General features: G+C 38.3%; 1 protein-coding gene across 14 annotated transcripts in view; it reads left to right on the top strand.

Moving 5' to 3' along the window:
* The window catches only part of PLCB1 (phospholipase C beta 1), a 432,352-nt gene that overhangs the window by 259,534 nt on the left and 157,511 nt on the right, over positions 1 to 15,307 (top strand). For all 14 annotated transcript variants that reach the window (XM_048060933.2, XM_048060934.2, XM_048060932.2 and 11 more), the window contains one exon: positions 10,185 to 10,325. In XM_048060933.2, the coding sequence (XP_047916890.1) occupies positions 10,185 to 10,325 (141 nt within the window). The remainder of the gene's footprint in view (positions 1 to 10,184; positions 10,326 to 15,307) is intronic.

The following is a 15,307-nucleotide window of genomic DNA, read 5'->3' as shown; positions in this document are numbered from 1 at the left end:
AGGTGCTGATCCCCCGTCTAAAGGTAAGGAATTTAATTCTTTGCAAACTGGCATGATACGAAGAAGGCACGTTTAAAAATAATTAATAGCTGTTAAACTGTCTGTACCAATTTTTTACTCTTTCCCAACTACTGTAAATTCAGGGTACCATCTTTGAGGTGAGGAGAGTTGTTAGGGATGTAAGTTAAAGCAGAATTTCAGTTATCTCTTAATTTCAGTGCACCATCTGGTATTTGTGCTCAGAAATGGGTTTTCAAAGTTTTCATGGTAGTTTTTAAGGTGGTAAATATCCTTTGGCTCCTTGAACTTTTATGAAGTGATGTTTAGTTATTTCTGCTCTAGGAAAGAATAATCAGTGAATATCAAAGATGCAACTGTATTTTTAACTGACGATCTGTTCACTGAGTATTATCTGCTTTTTTCAGATTAACAAACATTGCCCCTACTGGTTTTTCTCTGAACCATAAGAAAAACTAATAGAAATGGAGAAACTTGAAGTTGGGCATTATTTCTGCTGCTGCTTTAAATAGTCGTCTTACTTAATGCTCCATGTCTGTATAGGCAGAGACGTGTTTATGAGCAAATTTTGGTTCAGTTCTATAACATATGCAAATAATTCAGATGCACAAAGTTGTTCACTGCACCAAAGTGTCTGCAGCTGGATTTTTATTCTTGTAGACTTCATGAGATAGTCCATTCTCTTTTGGGGCCATTTTCCATCATCCTTATTCTCCTGAATATTTTCATCATCCTGATATTCTCATACTGTTTGGCTGCTCACAAGCATGTAGTACTCAGGATTTCCATCAGGACCGTTCTCCAGATTGATGTCTTATATACATCTTAGTCTGATCTCCAGTCGATCCATCCACGCTGTTTCATATCCCTTTTGTTGATTACTTCTCAATGCCATAGAGAAAAAAACATACTGCTTAAAATAATGTCCATGACATCCCTGCAGAACTTTTTTCTGCAGCAGCTCACCAAAGACATTAGGCTTGGGATGTTCTTTTCCCAGCAATGATTGAACATATCTCCTGTACTTTCACAGGTAGTAAAATTACTTTAACATGCAACCACCCAAATCCAGATTCTGTATTTATTCATTGTTTTCTCTGTCTCTCCTTGATATACGCAGCCAAAAACCACGTTTGTAGTGCTTACTCATACTGCTAGTAGACTGCACTGTTTTTTCAGTAGCCATGTTGTCTTCTAAAACAGAAATCTGTTTCTACTCTTTTTCTGTTACTGATTTATACAATAAGTTAAAATCTATTTACAAAAATTGCCCTCTCTGGAGTAAAATGAAGCAGACCAACTTCAAAAAAAATATCTTAAATAGTTTCTATTTTGATTATAGATTACTACAGATACTTTGCCATCTGAAGCATAGGCCTCTGCTGTATGAATTGCTTTTCAGTTGATACTATGGTAGTAGTTAGGATTTCAGAGTCCAGGCGTCATTGAGGTAATGAGTGTTCCCTGGCCTTTGTGGTACCCTGGCTCAGATGCCTGCTGAGCTGGATGGTGACCATGAGCAGGAGCAGCCCTACTGAGATCTCCAGGAAATAGGATTATCCATGCTGACTAATTTTGCACTGGTTTTCAAATTAGAAGGGTCTGTGAATGCATCTTTGCTTCTGAATTACTGTTACTGATACGTAATAAAATAAGTGAAGTTTTTGTGACAAATGGCAGGGCAAGAGAACTTGTCTGCGGCAGTCAGTAGTGAAATAGGTGTGCCAGTATGAGTCCCTTGTTGTAAGCTCACTGTCTGATTTGCAGAAGCTGAGCATCTGGTACTGTCCAGGATGGAAAAAAAAATAAAAAATGGTTGGAGCTCTAACAGGAGCAGTTTATGCTTTTATTCCTGCAAGTCTCAATGCCATTCCCTATGGTTTCACCAGGGCAGAATCTGTTGCTGCATCATTGAATTTGTTTGCTATACCACTAATGAGTTTCCTAGAACTAAATGGCAGGGGGTTTGGAACTAGGTGATCCTTAAGGCCCCTTCCAACCCAAGCCATTATATGATTCTATGAAATATTTAAGGATAATGGGAATAGTGGATGTTCACAGCAATTAAAATCAGGTAAATTGAAACCTTTACTGGTATACATCCCGTATGACTTGGTAATTAAAGAAAAAATATATAGCAGCTATTATAACCTAGAGTTCTCTCACTGACAGTAACAAAATATGTCTCACAAGCAGGTAACAAAATAATGCTAGCATGGCCGAGCAGGATATCTCGTTCTCTTATATTTGATGCATGTAACAGAAATGTTGCAATAACAAGCAGCTCCTTAGTCAGATGTTTTCAATTATAGCTTTCTGTATTTCATCTGTTATTTTTATACAGGTTGGGTAGTTGGTGCATTCAGCATTACAGACCGTCTGGATATACATACTTCCACCAGCTAAAAAATACATTAAAATGCAAGCTCCAGCCCTTATGGAGCACTCAAAAAAGCATAGTGGGCATTCATGCAGTTCCTCTCATTCAGCTGGTTGCAAGTAATTTATATTTTTGCAAATGCTGTATAAATATATAGATGATTGTAGCTTTACCTCTGCAGTAACCCTATTAAAATAACTCTTCGCAGTGATTCAGAATTGGAATAACAATGCCTTATGAGATTTAGAGATAAATTGAAATTAAGCTGTTGTTCCAACTATTTTTGCTCTTGCGTGCTATGTGAGCTGCTGTAGAAATCATTTGATTTTAAGACTTTTTATAATTCCAATAGTCTAATATGGACCCAAGAAAATGAATTAACAGAAGGAACATGAAGATGAGAGAAGATTCTTTTCTCAGCTCTCTTCATCTCTTCCTTTAAAATTATATTGAAGAAAACCTCAAAGTACTGTGAGAAGGGAAAAATACTGAAAAGAAAGTGCTTCGAGGTCATTTTTAAAATAATGAACCGTCTGCAGCTAATGGAAATGGATAAAAATGTTAGTGAGTTAGAAAACATCTAAAGAAAGATGTGCATGGTAGTACCTTTCTTCTAGGTATTTTACTTTTTTTAAGTTGTCATTTAAACTAAGATGTACACTGAGATATAAAGTACTTTCATGTTAATCACAACCACATCAGAAAGGATTGAAAAATACCACACACAGTCCAGTTGTACTAAGCTAGTTTGTATTCACATTTGATTTTTGTTAGAATGCGGAATCTTGCGCCCAATTTAAAACTGGCATACTGTGAAACTAAAACTCCAAGAAAAATGGGCATTGGAAAGGAGAACCAAACACATCTGCAGGCCAAGCATTTGTGTAATGTTCTGTCATGAAAACACGAGAGCACCAGGAGAGCTGGGTGACACTCTAGGAGTATTCCACCTATTAACTAGACAGATGGCCAACTTAAGACCAGTTTAGATTGTTTAATTTTTTTAAGAAACATCTGTTGTACACACTGACAAAATTTGCACAAGAATGATAATCTAAAGCAAGGGCTTTGATGTTTAAACAAAACATTGGCTTTATTTCTGCGCATAGCTGGCTATGGAGGTACCATGCGATATTTGGAATACATTCTGGAGCCCTAGAAATGCAAAATAATTTCAGATAAGAACTGATTGCAGATATTGTGGTAATTTATTGATCTGGTACACATTTGAAGAATTAATGAGGACTTTTTTTAACAAAAAAACAACAGTACACTTGCTTATTTGTACTGGACTAAACATATTTCTAGTTTAATGATGATGAACGTGGTAAAAATGACTTGATCTCATGAATGAATATATTTGAATATCGAACTTCTTGTGAATTCTGTGTGATAAAAGATAATAGAGTTTAGAGAACACTGTTTTGAGTATCTTTGATGTAGTAATTGGAGTATATCCATTTCACATGATTGTCGTTAAAGAAGACAGACAAAATCCTTTCATCGAGTTTTGTAGGTGTGATTCCCACGTATGGACATTCTGTCTAGTCAGTGAAAGGCATGGCTGAAAGATAAACTATCGATAGTTTTGACTTTGGTCTTAACAAAGGAAGGAGAGAGAAGAAACATACATTTCTTTGAAAGAAGAGTCTGTCAATCCTCTTGCTTGAAAGTTTTCAGTCCCGTACTGTTGCTAGGGGATGTGTGACAGGAAGGGTATCTGAACCAGCTTTGAAATCTGTATTGGGGTTGGTAACAGTAAATTTAATTCAGTTGGCAAGAATATTTTGTTCCTGAGGGTCATACCATTGCACCACAGCAGTTCAGAGCTTCCTAAGAGGCAACACAGAGGTCTGGTTCCTTAGTATGGAGAGATTTGGTTTATGGGGCCTCCAAAAGGTAGAAGTTTCCTTAAACCACTCACACCTTTGTCTTGTATCCTCAGGAGGGAGAGAAAATGGCTGCCGGGTGGGTATCTCAGTCCTTGCTGAGAGAGGGGGGGGAAGTAACTGCCTGGGGAGGTGTTTTGTGTGCTGGCAAGGCTGCTGAAGTCCTTAGTTAGCCACATGGTAAGTGGTCTGCTTTGCAGAGACACTTGCTATTTCTTACTTACTGTGCCTGTACTACAGCTGCTCACCTGGTGCTTAAAGCGTTAAGATCTGGTATTTGGGAATCTGGGTCAAATATACAAACTGTATATGCTATATATATATGTATATACATTTTTGTTGATAAACACTCTGTGATAAGGCATTCCTGAATATAAGACTTAGTTCTATTTGAAGGAAATGTGTGGGAGTTTTGCCTTGGACAGAGTCACAATGTAAGGTCCCCTTTTAACAAGATTCTTTGTTTAATTTAAGCACAAATTTGAATATTTCTTGGAAAACTCTTTGCATATGTAGCTATCTAATTAAGCTTCTTTTTCCCCCATCTCCCCCTCCCCTGGGATACATAAAGAGCTAGAAAAATAAAATGCAATTTTGAATGCTTGGAAATCTTATTGGAACTAACATGAAAGTCATTGCAAATCTTGTTTCAAACCTTTCCACTCTTGAAGTTATCAGGGTACAAATAAAACAATTTGGGATTGTGAAAAGCTTTAGAGTCTAAGAAATATAGTAATACAGAACACGTAGTATAGTTTACAAATATTACAACCCTGCTTTACCGACAGAAACTTTTGTTTCATTACATACAGTGCTTCAAAGTAAGGATGATGCTATATTTTTAGTGCCAGAACCAGAAATTGTTTAGAAATCACAAGTCAAATTGACAGAAGTCATGCAAATAGCTGATTTACACTGAGTCTGTATATAGGGTTTGGTGGGTGGTGTTTCTAGGCATCTATTTTTTGAAGGCTTTGGGATCCCTCTCCTAGCTTCAGTAGGACTCAAGTATTTAATTGACATGTTAAAGATGTTTTAATGCATGAGATACAGAAGAAAATTATTTTGGTCAATAGCTGTCTGTGGGCAGGGAATGTATGACATTTTGCATGCACAGGACTGTATGTTGCATAGATGATGTGGTACATACTGTATGTGCTCTGTATGTGTAATTTAGTCTATATGCAGTATAGACAAAGGAGTCTTGATCTGAGGCTACCATACAAAAAAAAATAGTACCAAGACAGTTCTTGTAAGCGGGAAATGGGACAGCAAATAGTACTGTTACTGATGTTCAACTCAGGCCATGGTAGAAATACCATGTGGTATTTTTTTATAATCACTCATTTAGATTGAAGACACTAATTTACAATGCAAACAAATACCAGAAAAATATAAAAATTCCTGCAGTACTTGAATTGCGCAATTGTTCAGCGACCCAGAAGTTCTGGCTGAGTCTTCTGATAGCCATCCAGTTTGGCCATTGCATCGTCCGTAACTATTAAGCCCCGAGGAAGGTCTTTAGCACCTGACAGGTTCTGTCGCTGCTTAATGTCCTTCTGAGATCGGCCAGCTGCTCCCACAAACGCTGCTGCTGCTCCAAGAAGCGTGAGGAACACAAGGTGTTGCACTGCATCCAAGGTGAGGCTTTGGCTGACTCGCTGCCCCTTGGAGGGATCAGATCAGTGCTTGGGAGTCGTTAAATGCAGACACCTGTTTTCTGTTCTGTGACAGCAGACAAATAGAATCCAAAATCCTTTTGGTTTGGAGAGGGTGGGAGATAGCTGGATAGCGTGCGTGGGTTGTCAGAGGGAAGCTGGGTCACAGCTGCTTTCTAAGAGAAGTGACTGTGAATCCTTGCTATGTGAGTCTCGAATATGGGGTGCATTGAGAGGGGAGCTGCAGAAGCAGAGCTCCCAAGCTGGTACCCACAAAGCCCCTGCATGGGGCTGCCATGCCCCAGCAGCCCTGGCTCCTTCTGTGATTCTCTGCCTCAAAAGAAATCTTGTGAAATGTTTCATACATAGGTTATAAGGGCTAAGATCTGTAAAAACTACACAACAGCATTTTACATGTATGTATGGTGATGTACTCTTAAAAAAAAATAAAATAAAATAAAAACAAAAAAACCCACATATTTTCTCAGACAGATGGTGCATTGCAACTTTTCCTGAAACAAGTTGAAAGAGATGGTGATCCTATTAAAAGATGTGCAGCATTTGCTATATGTGCAGAGCACGCAGTAATTGGAATTTAAGCGTTGAGCTACATCTTAATAACACCAGCCACAGCTGAAAGCAGTCTTTGCAGAGGTTGTCATTAATGTGTCATTGTCATTAAACTCCTTAAGTTTACATTATTTTTATGATTTCCACTGAAAGAAAATAAAACAGGAGAAAGTTTTGGAAGTCTGACTGAAATCTATTTTTATCTGTCTGTATACAGGATTCTGGTTTCTAACAAATCACCTTTATTCAGTCTTCACTCATAAATCTGATAGAAATTCCATAAGCCTTTCTTTCATATTTCTGGCTAAATTTTCTTTTTCTTCCTATTTTTCTTTTGGATTGTTTTAAGGTAGTTTTTCTTTGGATCGGTTTGTGAAGACAGCAGAATGAGGTAGGGAGGGTTGGTTTTTTATGTTTTTTTGTTTGTTTGTTTTGTTTTTGTTTTGTTTTAAGCCAAAGGAGCAGGTAGTCCTCTGCCCACCTCTGGCCTCAGTTTGGGGTGGGTAACATGATTTTTAATGGATTTTAAAGCTCTTTGTGCTGCTAGTGCCATCCTTGTCACTTCCTCTGTACTCGCTTGCTAACAGTTGACATCTCCCTCTGGGAACGTCAGCCCTTTAACCACTGCGGTGTCACCACTTGAGCACCGACTTTCCTGGCCTGGCTTCAGGGCCAGTCTTCAGGCAGCCATGGTCCTTGAGCTGGAGTTCCTGATGGACTTCAGCTGCAGGGAAGAAGCAAGCTGGCATCGAGAGCTTTTGAGTTAAAGAGGTGAAAGATGATGAAGATGATGCTTTGCAGCACAATGATTTGATGTTTTCTGGCAAAGAGAAGTTGTACGGCTTATGTGAGCATTGTCAGTAGTCAGCTGCTATTGAGCATCCCATGGATGATAGGGCTTCAGTAGCTCAGGTGTTTAAAGAGTAACTATAATCAATATTTAATAGGCATCGCTCTTCTGAATGTCTCTGAGAGAGCTCAAAATGTTCATAATGAGGCCCCAGCTTAGCAAAAACTTACTCTGAAAACCAGTCAGCCTGCTCATGAGCCAGTATATTAAATGCAGCTGCAAACAGCAGCAGGCTTTGTCTCGTTCTTTAAAATGGAATTATCCAAACCAAAATAATCTAATTTATATAAAAGAAGCTAAATTTGGTCTGTTAGTATGAAGGTTATTCCCTTTCAGTGAACCCATACATATAGATAATATCTATTTTAAGTCTGTGGAGCAAATTGCATGTTATGCTGAGGTGTTTCAGGATGCACACCCTTTATTAATAGGTGCTGCATGGTAGCCAGATAATGCATTACTATAAGGGATTTTGTGCTTCAAACTTCATAGAGAAGTCTTAAATGGAATAGAAGAATATTCGTCCAAACAATCCAACCCAAGAAGAATGTTCTGTCAGATTTCTTGCCTTTAAAACCTGGAGAAAAATCCTGTGATTTGGAAGACCAGCTTCATACTTGTATTGCCTGATTGGCCACTTACTGTGCACTTCTAAAACCCTTACTGAACCAGCCCCAAATACCTTCTTTTTGATGATTTTGCTTTGAAAAATAAATCATCCCATTTCAAATATATTTCTTTTTTATTCTGTGATGCATGACTAATGCGTATCTTAGACTAACTAGAGGATGATCCATCATAGATGCATCTTATAGTTGACTATAAATATGTAGGGAAAAGGTTATCTTCTTTCTTCTTTTGTTGCGATTGCAGTTCATCACCAGCAGTGAAACTGAGCAATAGATTCAGCCAGGGAAAGGAAGAAAGGAATGACAAATATGTGAAAGAGAATAAAAACAGGTAGACAATCCTGTTTCAGATCAGGAAGAATGATGCTATTCCCAGCCAGCCACTTTAGTAGAAGCATTTATCAGTCTGATTTAGGGTTGAAAAAACAGATTAAGAAGGAGATGAGCTCTCATCTTCCAGAGAAATTAAAGAGTGCTTTATAACATTCAGCTATAACATTCAGAAAGTAAACCAGCTAGTAATACACCATCACTAACTTAGTATCTTCAGGGCATTTCTCCATTTTTTCTCCTAGACGCAAATTAACACAATTTCTTTATCTGTCTTCAAATCCCCATCACTGGAACACAACTACTACTTTTATATCCCTCTTCTGCTTTTCTCTTATGTGAAAGCCTGTCATTAACTTGTTTACCCATGAAATCTTTTTCTCAGAGCACAATCATATTCCTTCTTTACAGAACCCTCAAATAGGATTATTCTATCTGTTTTCCTGCAACACTTGCCATCGTACCTTCTATTTAAAGAAGCTCAGCATTTTATGATGGACAGCCTTGAAGCTTCTTTCCAGTTAATATACCATTCTTCTCCCAAAGCTTGTGAAATACTCAGTGAACATATGCATAACTCCATTGCCTTGTTTAGACCGAGGCCTTGTGGATATACAATTTCCTGTGAGAATCATGAGAAATGGTCCTTCTTATCATCTTAATCTTATCATCCGGTTCCACAAAATTTAATTTGTGTTAGTTGAGATTCCAATCGTTATTCAGAAGTTACTAAATATTAAGAAGTACCATAAATAGCAAACGTAAATGCATACTGTAGAGGGGAAAAGGTCCATGAGAATGAAGTGCAACCTGCAGTATATATTTGTTACAGTTTTGAAATCATTTGATCTCTACACAGAATCTGTTTTTGGATTAGTGAAAAAATTGAGTGTAATCCCATGATGATCCAATTTGCTGGCTATTTTTTAATATTTATACCAGACTGAAAAATCTTGCCATATAGGAAACCTGAGCTTTCAAATTATACTGGTCCAATTAAAGGATTGACTTCAGTCATGCAGGGCTGCTTTTCATCTGCCTTTGCCTTTATAAACTGTATCTTGAGGCCAAGCACCAAGCAGTTTTCTTAGCTTGAAAAACACTGAGTGCATTGCCTGGAAATGCTGCAATTTAATCTGTTAGAAATTTGTGAACTACAAAATAACCTGAAATTAGTTCTCACATGCTTAAGTTACCAATGAAGTTGAAGTTCAGGTTTTTATTAGCTAATAAAACTCAGTGAATTTATCTGTCCCTCACAGGAATGTTATGTAGTCATTTTTATATTGGATATGCCCCTGAAAAAGACTGAAAACTAAAAATAATTGGAAGAGATCTCGCGATTTAAATAACGCATGGCATTTTGGACCTGAAGAAGGAGGAGGGCATCCGCAAAATTTACACTGTTCATTTCTTAATAGTTAAGGAAACTAATTCCAGGCAGTCTTCTTATTTTGTGAAAAACGAAGTTCTCCTCTATTGAGCTTTATCTAAAATCAAATGAAATTATAGAGAATCTTTCTGCTGAGGCCGGTAACCTTTGGACAGAAGGTGTAAATTCAACAAGCAAAACAGTTTGTGTGCTTAAGAGACAAAAGACATGAAAAAGAGAAAGGTGCTGATGTTAACTGGACAGCTTTTCATCTGAACTGTCCTAAGGCGGGCCTTGGAGGCTTTGAATGGTTTACAGAAGTGATTCTTTTTATTATTATGAATTAATAACTTTAACAATTTTAATGAAGAATTAACCAGATCAGATTCTGTTATGACCATGTTTAAAGTGCTGAAAATAGCACAAGTTTTCAAAACTGAAGTATTTGCAGAAGACTTTTAACGATTTTGCAATATGGTTTCTTGCAGGATCCAAAACTGCGTGAACTATTGGATACTGGGAACCTAGGAGGTCGACTGGAAAATCGAATGATAACCGTCGTCTATGGTCCAGACCTGGTCAATATATCGTACTTGAACTTGGTGGCATTTCAAGAGGATATAGCAAAGGTAATACATGTTCACCTGTGTTGCATAAAATTAATGTTTTTGAAGTATTCCTTTGAGATATGGATACATGAGATAAAAGTGGAGATTACTATGAAATGAACCTCAATTCTGCTGTAGAGCTGTGCTGTTCAGTATGAAAGTAGAAACATGCAGTCATTTTCTGGAAATATATTCAGTAAATTTTATGTCACAGATGTGCATGTTCATCTTCAGAACATTGCTTTGTAAAGCCCAAATAAGCTCTGTGAAAATAATCATATTCACAAATTTTTATTCCACTATAAGAAATATATTGTGACTCTCTGAACACATATTGATACCTTTCAGTAGTTATCACCACCCTTTTATGCTTGTTCTAAGTGTATGTGCAAATTATGGACAATATCCAAGTGGAAACTGTTGACTTTTTCTGGCTGACCTGTGTCAGAGCAGTGGAATCTACAGGCCTAACTTACATACTCATGTATATGAGCAAACAGACACCTAATATGACATACACATGCCACTTTCTGTTGGTCTTCAACAGTTAGTTTTACGCTTGCATTTAGCCTTGCTGATAACCCCTGAAAAGAACTGTGATGTAAATGTCATTACCTTAGCAAAGTATTTTTTCCATGCAGGTAGGCAGTACCTTCATTTCTGTCCAACAAGCCACAGTAAACACAGTTCTGTGCAACACACATGTTGCAGTTGATTCTAGTACATAAGTTTATTCTTTTCCTTCCTTCACCTTCTATACAACCCAGTTGTGTTTAATGAAGTGCAAGCTCTTTGATTTATCTGTCCCAAATTGGCATTTCAAAGGCAGCTCCTCTTTCCACTTCCATTCATGTAGATGGACTCTGGTAGCCCTGCACAGAACACAGTTCCATACAGCTTGCATCCTTGAGTCCATTAGATTGCCTTAAAAAGATAATTTCTTCACAGACTGTGGCTATTTGACAACAGTAGAGTGTTATTCTGTTGTCTCACAGGCACCAGAAAATGGCAGACGAGGTGAAAAAGGACTTAGGATGGAAGCCTTAACCTCAGCGGGTTTATTTTTGTTTGCCAGGTTTCTGATTCTGCTAATTTTCATTAGCCAATTGATAAATCTGGTGGAAACACAATTCACTCTGTTTCTTTGATATGAAAACACAGAAGCAAACTGAGTTTGTGGTGATCTGTGGACTGCTGTGGGAAGTGCTGTCCCCACACTCGAGATCACAGAGCTGTGTTCTGTGGGTGTGCTTAAGAAAGCTAGCACTGCAAAAGTGAAGGCAATTGAAACAACTCTTAAGGAAAAAAACTAAGCATATGGCTGAAAATGAAAAGGTATGCTAAAGCTTTAACAGCAAAAATTGTTAGCCCTTACCAAGGAAGAGGGAAAATCACCTAAATCAGAAACCTGTCTCCTTTTTTGCTTTCCTGTCTAGCCAGCAATCACTGAACCATAATCTATTTGCTGAAACAGTTCAGAAATTGGTATCTTAGGGCCATTTTCTGTTTGATAATGGAACCTTAAAATACTGTAGATAAAATCATGCTTTAGAGAAGCTTTGCTGCTCTAAATCCTGAGTTACTCAGATCTTTGTTACAAAGAATCTGAGTTTTCCTTGTTATTTGTAAACGTGGCAAATAAATTCATACTTTATCAGTCAGGCATTGTTGCCTGGGGGTGGGATTTTCAAAGCATTGCACATTAGATTTGCTTACTTTAAAATTTCACTAAATATCCTGATTTTTTTTTTTCCTATTGGAACAGAGTTTGATCACTGTTGAAGGCATCTAAAAATTCTTCCATGTTTAACATATTTTTGGACTTTCTGTGAGCCAGACTATAGGATTTGGTCCTCATTGTCTCCAGGACCCATGTAGTGATTCAGAGGTCATTATTTTTGCCTGATGTGCTTATTTATAATCTCTTCAGGGAGCTCTGAGAAGGCGTTTAAACATAAGAATTTTTCAACGTCGCACATGCAAATTTTGACCCTACTTCTCACTGACAAGAGGGAAAGCAAGTGCCAATGAAAAACTCCCCCGCCCTTCCCTTTTCAGTTCCTGAACATTTTCCTGATTAACCCTTCATTTTTGATGCCTTACTTTTCAAGCTGTGGGACATGTATCAATCAGTCCTCCCTTGAAGGAGAGAGGCAAAACTGTAGAAGTTTTAGTAAGGCAGTTAAAATAATTCAGTAATGAGATTTTCTTCCTTTGCAGAAGGCTTACTACTCAAACCATGTTCATCACATCCACTGTCCAAGCTGTGGGAAAATTATGAGGATATGAGCCATGGGCTATTGAACTTGCTTTCAGTGAACTAAATAAAGAGCAAAAAATTACAACGTAGTTGTTTTATTTGCATTCCTCCAGGAGAAAGTAACTAATATTTAAAGTACATTACTGATGAGCTGAAGGGCACTGACCAGCTGGTTTGCTCAAAGAAAGCAGCTTGAAATTCATGAGGTAACGGTCTGAAAGGCTCATTACTAGATACATCTAATGATGAAGAGAAGTAGCACTGCTACACTGCTTGCTTATTTTCAGCCTGGTGTGCCTGTGCCTGTCTTGGGACAGGGTTCGTGAGCAACTACGAACAAGCCAGGATAAAGAAAGAATTCTCTTCTCAAACCTTTGCTGAGCAGATGTTCTTTTTCCCTGTCTCTATTCCCAACGTGAAGAAGTCTGACCTGTGAACCTATGTGTCTCCTCTATGGTATTTCATTCTTTTGCCAAATCCAGTAACTTCAAAAGTGCACTTCCTGTTTGTTCCCATCTCTTTCCTGTCACTCTCTTTTCTGTCTCTCATACCAACTCTGTGCACATCACACTAGTGCATCCTGGCCATAGAGATCCATATCCAGAGCCCAAGGAATTTTATTTATCTTTGACTTGATGAGCATTTGATCAGATCTGTTGCTGAGAAGTATGAATTGCTCTGTAAGTAGAATGATATAGTCAAAGATGGGTCACGGGTAGTTTGTAGTATGCTTTTCAGCATACTCGTTCATTTTTTAGCTCCTTATGCATATTTAAGAACTTAATCAGTAAAATGTTAAAATAAACAAGATAAATTCATGTCCATTTGATTTTTTTAATTAAATTCATACTGATGCTGGAAGTGTAGGATTCCAGTAACTTGCTTTGTTAACTTCCCACCAAAGACAAGCATGTAAGGAACATTGTCTTCTCACATAGTCAGTTCTGATTAGAAGGAAGTGTTTCCACAAAAGTGTGCTGTCTTTTCTTATGAACAAGTCTGATCGCTCCCATTGAGATAAATGCCTTAAGGTATGTACCCTGATGCATGTAATGGAGGAGAGAAATGAGTTCACTGAGCAACAGATCTCAAAATGAACTGCTGCTTACACGTTGCCTACCAAAGCGTAGAGTGTCTAAATGATTTGTTAGTGAAGTTCTCAGGAACGATATAAATATGAATTAGTGTAACAGGATGTAGCCAAAAGGAGAGCAGGTTCATGAAGCTCTTATCGTGATGGATGTGACTTGCTTGGAATTGAATGTGTCGGAAGGCTGGCTTCTTCCGCTCCCGAAAGGGATCAGTCTGCAAACAGTTTGTTGGCACCAGTACAGTCCTATTTCAGAATACACCGATTTATATTTTCCTTTTGTGTTGCATCTGTATAGGAGTCTGCTGCTACTGCAGTGATTCAGAGGCTGTTTTAACCTTTCCGCAGTAGGCTGTTTTCTTTTTACACATAACAGCTTTCTACCCTGCGGAGCGTTCTCACCAGGTGCTGCCTTCTGGAATCACTGCTGCTGGTAAAGGAAGCTGCACCGTGCATTATGCATGGAGTTGGAGGGCAGGCTTCGCTCTATACCATGCAGCAAAACCAAGGCAATGGAACCATTTGGTAGCTAAAGCAGTGAGACGCATCTTGGCTCACAGCTTGGTGCAAGCCCATCAAAGTCAGTCAAAAGCATCTCCTTTATTTCTTTGGATCTGTGCTCAGGGCTGTTGTTTCCCCTCCTGCTGAGGGTTCAGACCAGTGACTGGGAAGATGACATGATCCTTGGCATGTTTTCTGATCTTGGCTTTTTGGCTGCAGCTTTGTGATGGCTGGAACAAAGAGCCTACAAATGCGAGAGGCAACGAGTAAATATTGCTTTTTACTTGGTGACTTGGCACCTGTGTCATTAGAAGTGGCTCAGCCTGTCAGTAGCCCTTAGAATATTTGGCAAGGGCACTGCGATTGCTTGAAGAGCCAGGAAGAGCTAGCAAAGGAACATGGCAAGACTGTTGATATAAATAACGCTCGTGACAGGCACGTAATAACTGTGAGTTCCCATTAAATTCCTGTGAACAAGTGCTTGGACAAAGGGAAGGAAGAGCTGGGGGATGGGATACTCCTGAAGTGCCATCGATCTATTTTCTATAAAATGCTCACTTTTAAGCCCAGCAGAATCAGTGAGATCAAAACAAAGTCTATAAAGATCTGTAAAAAGCCAACCTATGTTCGATTTCTGAATAATATTTTATGTTGCCATTAATCTTTGCAGCCGTTAGTGTCACAGGGAGAAATTTTAACTGCTATTATTAGTGCCCAAACAAAGCAGTGTTTACAAGATGAGCCTATTTTGAGCCTGGAAAAATAAGTTGCCAAGAAGAAAAAAGGATTCTGCACTTAATACGCTTTCTGTTCCAAGAGTCACAGAAGAGCAGTCATGCTGCTAAAGAAGCCGTCTCATTTCTTGTTCTTTCTCACACCCCTGTGTTTTGTTGTGTTTTTTCTTAAAAAAAAAAAAAAAAAAAAAAAAAGGGCCTGAGAAGGCAAAAGCAAGTAAAAATAAAAATGGAAGCAGTCACGAGAGGTGCAGGGGAAGAATATCTCAGCAGCAATTGTTTAACTCCCAAACAACACATCTGCTTGTGAGGGAGGCAGGTTTCTCTGCCAGGAATCTCCGTCAGATGTGTTGTCGTAGGTGCAAGTTTGTAAATTGTGTTGGACTTACGAATCTTGTAGTTTCAGGATATCAAAGGT

This window comes from Anser cygnoides, chromosome 3 (genome assembly GCF_040182565.1).
Source record: "Anser cygnoides isolate HZ-2024a breed goose chromosome 3, Taihu_goose_T2T_genome, whole genome shotgun sequence".
Lineage (NCBI taxonomy): Eukaryota > Metazoa > Chordata > Aves > Anseriformes > Anatidae > Anser > Anser cygnoides.
The sequence above is the reverse complement of the archived record's forward strand: the minus strand, read 5'-3'. Positions and strand labels throughout refer to the sequence as shown.